We start from the raw sequence: 10,947 nt of genomic DNA, 5'->3' as shown, positions 1-10,947 counted from the left end.
AAGAACGAAAAGCATGCAGAAGGAAAGAGGGATAGTCCTTACGGTAGAGCCACTCTTATCCAACTAGTAACATTTTCTTGGCTTAATCCACTGTTTGAGTTTGGCTTTAGGAAGCCGCTCGATCAGGATGAAGTCCCGGATGTTGACGTCAAGGATTCGGCGAGTTTTCTGTCCCATGAGTTTGATCAGTGCCTCAAGTACGTAAAGGAGACAGACAGAACTGCAACCCCTTCTATCTACAAGGCAATTTACATATTTGCAAGGAAGAAAGCAGCTATCAATGCACTTTTTGCAGTAACAAGTGCAGGAACATCCTATGCAGGGCCTTACCTTATCAATTACTTTGTCGACTACCTAAATGAGAAGAGATTTAGGAGCTTAGAAAGTGGATACCTTCTTGCACTAGGCTTCCTTGGGGCGAAATTGGTTGAGACAATAGCACAGAGGCAGTGGATTTTTGGAGCCCGACAACTTGGGCTTCGGCTGAGAGCTGCTTTGATTTCTCAGATATATAAGAAGGGCCTGATCTTATCGAGCCAATCACGTCAGAGCCGGGCTAGTGGGGAGATTATCAATTATATGAGTGTCGACGTACAAAGAATCACAGACTTCATATGGTACTTGAATACCATATGGATGCTGCCTGTACAGATCTCCTTGGCAATCTTTATTTTACATATGAATCTTGGAATGGGAGCTTTAGTAGCATTAGCTGCAACTTTGACGGTGATGGCCGGGAACATCCCGTTAACGAGGATTCAGAAGAGATACCAAACAATAATCATGGATGCCAAGGATGACCGAATGAAAGCCACATCAGAAATTCTTCGGAGCATGAAAACACTGAAACTGCAAGCATGGGACAGCCATTACCTTGAAAAGCTCGTGACTTTGAGAAAGACAGAGCATAACTGGATCTGGAAGTCACTTAGATTGAGTGCATTAACAGCTTTCATCTTCTGGGGTTCGCCGACGTTTATCTCGGTGATCACTTTTGGCGGATGTGTTTTGATGGGAATTCCACTCACAGCTGGGAGAGTCTTATCTGCTTTGGCCACATTCAGAATGCTCCAAGATCCTATTTTCAATCTGCCTGATTTGCTTAATGTGATTGCACAGGGAAAAGTTTCTGTTGAGAGAATTTCCTCCTATCTTCAGGAAGATGAGATAAAGTCGGATGCAGTTGAATATGTACCAGACGATCAAACGGAGTTCCATGTGGAGATTGATGGAGGAAAGTTCAGCTGGGACATGGAAACAAGAAATCCAACACTTGATGATATAGAGTTGAAAGTAAAAAGAGGAATGAAGGTGGCAATATGTGGTACCGTTGGCTCAGGGAAATCCAGTTTACTGTCGTGCGTACTCGGTGAGATGCACAAACTGTCAGGAATTGTGAGGATCAGCGGTTCAAAGGCCTATGTTCCTCAGTCCCCATGGATCTTGACTGGAAATATCAGGGAGAATATTCTCTTCGGCGAGCCATATGAAAGTGATAAGTACAATAGAACGATTGAAGCTTGTGCTCTGACAAAGGATTTCGAGCTATTTGCTGCCGGAGACCTAACAGAAATAGGTGAAAGAGGTATAAATATGAGTGGAGGGCAGAAGCAAAGAATACAAATCGCACGGGCCGTTTACCAGGATGCTGATATATATCTTCTTGATGACCCTTTCAGCGCTGTGGATGCTCATACCGGCACACAACTCTTTCAGGTCTGTTCGTCGTTCAGTTGCCCCGTTGATTTTGAGAATAATCCTCACTTAAGCTTGAAAATACCAAGCATAGTTTAACTTGAATTGCTACTTACACTCCACAGGATTGCTTGATGGGTGTCCTCAAGGACAAGACTATTCTGTATGTTACACACCAAGTTGAATTTCTTCCTGCAGCAGACCTCATTCTGGTAACTGTTTCTGTGATCGGTCAAATGAAGCATGAAATCGGTCACTTCTGCTCGACTAAGTATAAACTTTATGCCAACTAAGATCTACACAGAAAAATTGTCTTGTTTTTTCTGTCTTTTTTCTTATCAGAACTACACTTAGTTCTATAGTGTTGCATCATAACAGAAATTTTGACAGGTGATGCAAAATGGAAAAATTGGGCAAGCTGGGACATTTGAGGAACTCTTGAAACAAAATATCGGATTTGAAGTTCTTGTTGGTGCACACAACCAAGCTCTTGAATCAGTTCTAACAGTCGAAAACTCAAGCAGAACCTCTGAGTATGCAGCAGTTGAGAATGAAACAGACGCAGAAACCAGCACAAATCAAGAATTCCCTCATACCAAGCAAGACTCAGAGCATAATCTGTGTGTTGAGATAGCAGAGAAAGAAGGACGACTAGTGCAGGACGAAGAACGAGAGAAAGGAAGCATAGGGAAGGAAGTTTACATGTCTTACTTGACGACTTTCAAGGGCGGTGCCTTAGTTCCAATTATTCTTCTCGCGCAATCATCATTCCAAGTGTTGCAGATATCCAGCAACTACTGGATGGCGTGGGCTTGTCCAACAGGAGACGATGAGCCATTAACCGGAATGAATTTTGTGTTAGCTATATATACGCTTCTTGCTGTTGGAAGTGCGTTTTTTGTGCTTCTCCGAGCTTCTTTAGTTGCCATAGCAGGCCTTATGACAGCGGAAAAGCTCTTTAGCAATATGCTGCACAGCATTCTCCGTGCTCCAATGGTGTTCTTTGACTCTACTCCTACAGGAAGAATCTTGAATCGGGTAAGTGCGTCAAAGTACATTAACATACATATTTTCTCAGTACCTTAATGTATGAGCTACAAAAATGTTAAAGCTCAGGACTATGCTAATGATGTGCACAGGCTTCCACGGACCAAAGCGTTCTCGACTTGGAAATGGCAAACAAATTAGGTTGGTGTGCTTTCTCCATAATCCAGCTTCTTGGGACTATAGCAGTCATGTCACAAGTAGCATGGGAAGTATTTGTCATTTTCATTCCAGTAACAGCAATCTGCATATGGTACCAGGTGAGCATTTGCTTCGAGCTTCTAATCTTCCCGCTGAAAATTTCTTCTGTCAACATCAGTCAATTAATCTTTTGTCGTGTTTTCAGCAATATTACATACCAACAGCAAGAGAGTTGGCCCGTCTAGCAGGAATTCAAAGAGCTCCAATCCTTCACCACTTTGCAGAGTCACTCTCTGGAGCAGCAACAATTCGTGCTTTCGACCAACAGGAACGCTTCACTGATGCTAACCTCTGCCTCATTGACTGCCATTCAAGACCATGGTTTCACAATGTATCAGCAATGGAATGGCTTTCTTTCAGACTGAACCAGTTGTCCAATTTTGTCTTCGCCTTCTCACTCGTTTTGCTTGTGACTCTCCCTGAAGGAATCATAAATCCAAGTAAGATACTTTTGATTAAAAAAATGTAACTTAAATATTTCGTTTACGCCTATTCAGAAGAATACAAGATGTCGATAGGACAGGCATCAGCGCCATCGTTTATTAATTTTCAGGCGGAAGCTGATTAACCATATCTGTTACAGGCATCGCAGGGCTGGCTGTCACTTACGGAATAAATTTAAATGTTTTGCAAGCTTCTGTGATATGGAATATATGCAATGCAGAAAACAAAATGATATCAGTTGAACGGATTCTTCAATACTCAAACCTTGCAAGTGAAGCCCCCCTCGTTATTGAAGATTCCAGGCCGCCAGCAAACTGGCCGAACGTTGGAAGTATTTGTTTCTCAAATTTGCAGGTAAGACTCTAAGGCTCACATTTCTGAACAAAGTCAAACTGTTTGGGCAGTAATTGTTAGTACAGGAACGATTTACTTACAGTTTCTTGAATGATTATCTGAGCAGATACGCTACGCTGAGCATTTCCCCTCCGTCTTGAAAAACATTACCTGCACCTTTCCTGGGAGGAAGAAAGTCGGGGTTGTGGGGAGGACAGGAAGCGGTAAATCGACTCTCATACAGGCCATCTTCCGCATTGTAGAGCCTAGAGAAGGCAGCATTATCATTGATGACGTCGATATATCCAAGATTGGTCTTCATGACCTGAGATCAAGGCTCAGTATCATTCCACAGGATCCGACGATGTTTGAGGGAACTGTTAGAGGAAATCTCGACCCATTGGAGCAATATTCGGACACTGAGATTTGGGAGGTACGAATTCTACCCTCAAATAGAATAAACAACATAAAAGACTGATGCTTAACTTTTTATTGTTTAATAATCCTAGCGAGTTAGCAATAACAACATTGTGCTTTAAATTGAATCAAACCATACAAGATTCATCAAGTCGAATGGGCTTCCTTAAATTTACTTTCTTTGCAGGCACTGGATAAATGTCAACTAGGAGATATCGTGCGTCAAAAGCCAGAGAAGCTGGAAGCTACAGGTCAGCTTTTTAGTCTTTACTGCCTCAGTTGTTCATTAGTGACCACCGTACCACATCTTGCCGTAAAGGCTACTAAAACATCAAGATTTTGACAGTGGTCGAAAATGGAGAGAACTGGAGTGTCGGCCAAAGGCAGCTATTTTGTCTTGGAAGAGCTCTACTAAAGAAAAGCAGCATTCTTGTTCTCGATGAAGCAACTGCATCCGTTGATTCTGCAACTGATGGAGTGATACAGAAAATTATCAGCCAAGAATTCAAAGATCGGACAGTTGTGACAATAGCACACAGAATCCACACAGTAATAGACAGCGACTTTGTCTTGGTGCTCAGTGACGGTAAGAAATACAAGTCCATAGTCTAATGATCTCCTATGCTCCCGAGATTGTAATGCATGAAAGTTGATTTTTCTTGAGCAGGAAGAATAGCAGAGTATGACACCCCGGCTAAGCTATTGGAACGAGAAAATTCTTTCTTCTCCAAGTTAATTAAGGAGTACTCCATGAGATCGCAGAGTTTCAACAGCGTTCCTAAGTTGGAGCATTAACCTTTGACTCCAAGATTGCTGGAAGCTGCACCTCAAGTCGAGTACTATGGAAGAAACATCGCAACCTAAGAAAACCAAGGTGTCTGGATAAGCTTCTCAAGAGATCAAAGAACCGTCTTCACGAGTTTAGATGAAATGTGGCATCTTTGTTGGTGCATTCAGCAGTCAGAAATAGAAAGCTTCAAAGTAACAGTTAGTCTAGCTAACGTTTATAATGTTGTTACTCTATGCCGGAAAGCTCATGAAAAATAATGTAAGCACGTACGATGAAATAGGTGAATAAATTTACTGTTCTCTAGCCAAGTTGAAACATTCAGATTTTTGCAATCAAAGTTGCATAGGATGATTCAGAACACATCAAGCTTTTTTGTTTAGTACAAGGCCTTCTTCCATTCCCAGCCCAGATTTGTTAGTTCTTGGTTTTACTAACACCATCAAGCAAACAACATGTACCTTAAAGTTCACTACTATGATCTCCTCAAAGCCTGTTCTTGATATGAATACACTTCCTATCCTATATAACAATGTAGCTTGTCAGAACAAACCGATAGGCAAAGCTGTGTCACCCTATTTCAACAAAGCATATTGTTTGTTACCATGTAAAGTTGATTATACTCCATTGTTTCTCCTTGTGTGCATTGCTGAGGTTATATATGCAGCAAGTAACTCTTAGCAGACAAATAATAACAATTCCATCAACATATATACACTCATCCAACCTATATATTATATGATTGTACGTAATATCGGGAGTAATATTTTTTCTATGTGTGTCTCACATGTAAAGCGTGATTTAAACTCGTATAAAAGTCGTGTGAAAAAGATAAGCTCATAAAACTTTCTACCCGAACATACATTGTGTACTTGCACCTAGAACACAGATACCAAATCAATCACATTGCAAGTGTTGTTATGCTTTCAATATGATTATTCGCTCTTCTTAGATTGTAAACTAGTCACATGAGAAGTTTATTGAATTTGCATGTGCAATTAACTTGAGTTTAACCAAACTTGACTCTAAATATAATTTTTGATAAAAAAAAACCATGCCAATCACCACTCACGCAAGTCTTTAAAAACCGTTGTACGCTCAAATGTGTGCACATAATTAATTAAAAACTTAATTGTTGTCTTTAAACATATATATTCATTGTAGAAGATAAAAGATATTAAAAAGAATAAGAAAAGGAAATTGTATAGAGAAATGAAAGAAAATTGAAAATTAAGAGGAGAAAATAAAAATTAGTGCGATAATATGAAAAATAATAAGAAGAAAAGATTAGAATTATTCTTTTTAATTGTAAAAGAGTATAGACAGAAGATGCAAATAATTAGGAGTTGCTACTCATGTTATTAAGGGCGGCTGTAGTGCGACTTTGGCAAGAAATAAGTCCACACGATTTTGTGACTTAAAAGTGAGAGGAATAGCGTTTTACAGTCGGAAAAAGAAGAAACTCAGTAAGAGCACCGCACCGCAGGGGATTTGATGCGAAGAAGACGAGAAGATAAAACGATTGAAACCCAGAAGAAAACGACAAGAATGCTTGCAGTATGGTGAGGAGTAGCAGATAATGGCGGGCATGGTGAGAGCGACGAATTCACTGACAACCGTCAGATTGGAAGCAACGAGTACCGGTAACGGTACGCCAGCTCCAGAGAATCTGAACCCACCGGCAGCGGCGAGTCCACTTCTCTCGGTGGTCCCGAAACCGTCTTGGGTCGTCAGAACTGAGGCATGTATATCTTCCATTTCCGTTCTTTTTTCGTAATATGGTCGAAATTAAGAAAAACGTTAAGCAGTATTTTGGGGAATGAGTCTGATGAATTTGGGGCGGGTTTGGAGTGCAGGGTTTTTGCTGAATACTAGGTTTTCTACGGGGATTCGTTGTTTTTGAAGAATGTAAACTTTCCTGGTGGAAATGAAAATCATGGGCTTCACTTCCATACTCGAATCTTCTCTCTAAGTTTTAATCTAAGTAACGGAATGTAGGGATATGGTGATTCTTACTCGAAGCCGTGAATTTGCAATCATTTCAAGCTCAAATCTTGATTTAATTGACAAAAAACTGTACTTGTTGAAGATCTTCATCTATGGGTTGGTAGGATTTGTTGCTATAATTACTCGGAGATCATTGCTATAGATCTCATTGGGAGGCTGGACTTGAAGTTCAGGTTGGAAATTTCTATTGATCAGAGTCTGATACACAACCTGATTCAGCTAGAATTTCCCCATGATGTTAGTGTGGTGAACATGCATAATCCATATCATTGCCCTGTGCAAGTCAAATCAGGCTAGTTTTTGTTCTTTGAATTGAGAAATGCCGAATTCCAAAGTATCAAATTTTGTTGTCAATATGCAACAACAATGATAAGGATAAATCTGAAAAGAAGTAGTTGCTTTCTTTGTTGATTTATTAAACATGCAGTTGTAGCAATATCCAATTCTCTAATGAAAATGATTCTTCTCACATATTACCTTATTTGTTGTAGTCGAATGTCCGGAAACAACGCATAATGAAACCAGATCCGCCGTGCGTTGTCTGCAGAGGAAGCGGTAGAGTTGATTGCCACAGCTGCAATGGAAGCGGTAGCTCTTTCTGTCTTCTCTCTTTCTGCATTATTCTGCCTTTCCCAGTGATTTTGAGCAAAGTGATCTTTTAGAGTTACTACTACTTATATATGAGGGATGAAGATGACATTGAAGTGTTTATTGAATTTTTGCAATATGGAGCATGAAATGTGTGAAAAAGTTGGCATAAAGTGTAAGGTTGGGTCAGGCTCCATAATTCGGTACTCATTATTAGACCAGCTGGGTTGCATTTTACATTGCGAACTATGCATTTCAAAATGCTGTGGTTGTCGTTTACCTTCTCAACAATCTTGTTTGATGTTTAATCCCACAGGTCGGACAAATCACGCCCAATTGGCAATCCTTCCTAAAGGAGAGTGGCCAAAATGGTAAGATTGGGAACTTCCAATGTAATAACCAAAGTTTGGATAAACTATGGTCGCATCGTGGAGATTTGTAGGTGATCTCTCATCAGATGTTACTTATGATTCCACACAGGTGCCGGAGTTGTGGTGGAAGTGGTCTTGGGTACTGCAACCGGTGTCTTGGAACAGGAGAATACAGGTACATAATGGGATTCAAGTTTATGAACAAGGAGTCTGATCAACTCCAAGATAACCAAATATATCAAGTTCGTCGTAAGATGGGCTCACATTCATTCACGGAGCTACTGCTGAATGATGACCAGTTGGATTCAGACGGGGAGAGGTGAACTATGATGGTACTTCCCCTGGTTTTCTGTTTGTGGAAGGTGGTGGTAGTTTGGGTACTGCTCTATGGCAACCTGCGTCTGTACATGAACCCTCATAAAAAATTCTAGAAACCTCAATTTCTCCAAGTTTCTCTAAAGTCTTCCGTGCAGTCGCCCTTTTAATTTTATGTTATTTTAAGTTATCATGACTAAGAGAAATATTGCAATTGTAGTTTTATTTCTTAACTGACCTTTAAAAGAGAAATGAAAATGCAACAATTGACTAATCGGGAGAACACAGAAGTTTCTAGAAGTTAAGCTATAAAGGACTAGAACTGAAATCAGCATTTTTGGCACGTAATTTCAGTTCTACCATGAATAAAACCTGCAAATAAGCTAGTCTGGAAATGTATTTCAAATGAACTCCTAGATATGAGAGTTCATTTGAAAAAATATTTCCTGTTTGATTGTTAACATTAAATGAATTTTTAAAAAAATCGCATCTTTAGAGCTCTACTTTTAGAAAGTGGGAGAATGATGGTTTCACTAAATCATACTTGTTGCATTTTTAGAAAGTGAATATTAGTGGCTTTTCACCTAAACATTGTTCTATTAATGCTAGAAGAGTTCTTGTTGAAAAGTGCAGTCTCTACATGGACTTCATTGTCTGCCAAAAGGGAGACTCAACAGTTTTTCAGAGACATGAATTATCAAGCATGCCGTAAATTGAATACAGGAAACTGAGACTTTTAAACCAACTATGGATGCACATAGCATAACAAAAAACTATAGCTATTCCAAACAGAAGAAAATGCATTCACACAGGAGTTGTAGTCTCGGGAACACGTACAAGATCCGGCTTCAAGAAGTAACTCCATACGGTATAAGAGCTGCAGCTACTATCCTTCCTTCTTCATTCAATATGTTGTAAGTTGATGCAGCGTTCCTCTGCAACATAGCAAGAAGAATATACATTACAGGCAACTTTCAATAGAAGAGCGGAATATCAAACTGCTCCTCTACTTCAAAGTCAAGGCATTGACATAATACGGGATGATACGAAAGGAATGCATTATAGGATGCTATGAATCTAAGAAATAGTAAAAATTATAAAATAAAATAACATAAATTACTACCGCATTAGTATATTTCAAGTAGTTTTAGAATAAAATTAAATAAAGCATTATGATCAAACTTGAATTTGTAATAGAAAATATTCATTTTATAGTAACACCATCAAGTAAACCATATTACAAAAAGTCTATCAAAGAAGTAGTTCATACACCAACCCGCGATAAAGCAATGTTATCGGGTATCATAGCTGATGATACGATAGGCCGACAATATTATCGTATTGGCAACATCATCTAATACTATAATATTGCTTGGAGAATAATAGGTATTGGCAATACATATATACTTGGAGAATAATAGGTATTGACGGATATTGTCAGATGAGCACATATCTGCTGTCGTCATCAGATATCGATACTTTGAACCACACCACCAGTAGCATACAACCACATTGTGACATGGAAGCATTGAAGGGAAACGCAGAGTTTTGATCTGTAACAGTTTGTATGAATGATATTGCTATCATTCAGAGTCATAACTTGCTTAATACATCACATTGACTTTTGGCAAATAGACTTGAACCAATGTGAATATGGCACAATCATGGGACTAAAGGGGAAGGACTGTCGGGAATAAGGAAGATCAAACCTAAGTAGCATATGATGAGAATTACGAAATTTTTGTACGATCAAATTTTACAATGAAATCGAGCTACACATACATGTTCCAAAAGATTGAGAGCACTTACTGAGTCAACTGGCTCTAGTTTCATGCCAATGGAACGAACGAAGCTACGGAGTTCAGGATTTACCGGCTGAATATACCTTCCACATCCAAGAATCAAAATCTCTGATATCAAGAGATATGTGATTTGGTTACCAACATAAAATAATTAATAGTGATGAAATAGAAAAACAAGTGTACTTCCTACACCAATCTTGCATTTACTTTCAAGTATGTTATTAACCAATTACCAACTTTTTACTCAAACAGAAGTCTAAGGTTAATTATTCAAGTCAAGAAACAAGCGTCTTAAAATTTTCAACTGCGAAAATGACATAAATATATATCTAACTCTCGTATTTTTGCATATGTTGCAGAAGTTAAATCTTGCAATGAGCTTTCGGTAAAGAAAAGATAAGCTTTTCCCATAAAATATTGTTCATAGCATGCTTGAACCAGTGGCTGTAATAGTCCATGGATCAGATTAACATATATTTGAGAATTTGGGTACACTAATTCATTTACGTTACTCCTGGTCAACATGGTCAACCTAGGCCTATTAAAAATATACCTATAATATATAAAATTAGCCCGTTAAATATGCTCAATATTAATTTTAATCCGATAATTATGCCCATTTTTTGTAAGTCCATTAAGCTCAAAATTGATGAAATTTAGTCCTTCAAGAGCCAGAAATTTTGATTTTTAACCGAACAAATGACATGGCATGACAATTGGATATTTTTTAAAGGGTTTTTAGCCCTAAGTCACTTTAGAAAATGAGTTGGATGACATGTTGAATATAATTATATTATATGAATTATTATAATATTAAAAATAAAATTATAATACTATAATTATAATGTAATTATATAATTATAATTTATAAAAATAAAATTATTATTTTAAAAAAGTAATAATCAAACCCCCCCCCCCCCCCACCCCCCCCCCACACACCGCC

The 10,947-nt window shown here is 38.6% G+C and overlaps 3 protein-coding genes across 4 annotated transcripts in view; 2 read left to right on the top strand and 1 right to left on the bottom strand.

The window, feature by feature from the left end:
* Positions 1 to 5,393, top strand: part of LOC105173434 (putative ABC transporter C family member 15) — an 8,581-nt gene extending 3,188 nt beyond the window's left edge. For both annotated transcript variants that reach the window (XM_011095162.2, XM_020698139.1), the window contains exons 2-11: positions 1 to 1,716; positions 1,821 to 1,907; positions 2,086 to 2,733; positions 2,835 to 2,999; positions 3,086 to 3,380; positions 3,524 to 3,738; positions 3,845 to 4,150; positions 4,322 to 4,385; positions 4,481 to 4,720; positions 4,802 to 5,393. The exon at positions 1 to 1,716 is cut by the window's left edge and continues 605 nt beyond it. In XM_011095162.2, the coding sequence (XP_011093464.1) occupies positions 1 to 1,716; positions 1,821 to 1,907; positions 2,086 to 2,733; positions 2,835 to 2,999; positions 3,086 to 3,380; positions 3,524 to 3,738; positions 3,845 to 4,150; positions 4,322 to 4,385; positions 4,481 to 4,720; positions 4,802 to 4,929 (3,864 nt within the window). In that variant the 3' untranslated portion in view covers positions 4,930 to 5,393. The remainder of the gene's footprint in view (positions 1,717 to 1,820; positions 1,908 to 2,085; positions 2,734 to 2,834; positions 3,000 to 3,085; positions 3,381 to 3,523; positions 3,739 to 3,844; positions 4,151 to 4,321; positions 4,386 to 4,480; positions 4,721 to 4,801) is intronic.
* Positions 6,361 to 8,372, top strand: LOC105173431. Its single transcript, XM_011095161.2, has 4 exons — positions 6,361 to 6,662; positions 7,420 to 7,516; positions 7,833 to 7,887; positions 7,997 to 8,372. The coding sequence occupies exons 1-4, from the start codon at positions 6,501 to 6,503 to the stop codon at positions 8,208 to 8,210; spliced, it is 528 nt and encodes a 175-aa protein (XP_011093463.1). The 5' UTR covers positions 6,361 to 6,500; the 3' UTR covers positions 8,211 to 8,372.
* Positions 8,772 to 10,947, bottom strand: part of LOC105173430 (NADH dehydrogenase [ubiquinone] 1 alpha subcomplex assembly factor 3) — a 6,020-nt gene continuing 3,844 nt past the window's right edge. The window contains exons 4-5 of the mRNA XM_011095160.2: positions 10,012 to 10,112; positions 8,772 to 9,137 (exon numbers count right to left, since the gene is read on the bottom strand). Coding sequence (XP_011093462.1) covers positions 9,051 to 9,137; positions 10,012 to 10,112 — 188 coding nt within the window. The 3' untranslated portion in view covers positions 8,772 to 9,050. The remainder of the gene's footprint in view (positions 9,138 to 10,011; positions 10,113 to 10,947) is intronic.

The sequence above is a fragment of the Sesamum indicum genome, linkage group LG11 (genome assembly GCF_000512975.1).
Source record: "Sesamum indicum cultivar Zhongzhi No. 13 linkage group LG11, S_indicum_v1.0, whole genome shotgun sequence".
Taxonomy (NCBI): domain Eukaryota; kingdom Viridiplantae; phylum Streptophyta; class Magnoliopsida; order Lamiales; family Pedaliaceae; genus Sesamum; species Sesamum indicum.
The sequence above is the reverse complement of the archived record's forward strand: the minus strand, read 5'-3'. Positions and strand labels throughout refer to the sequence as shown.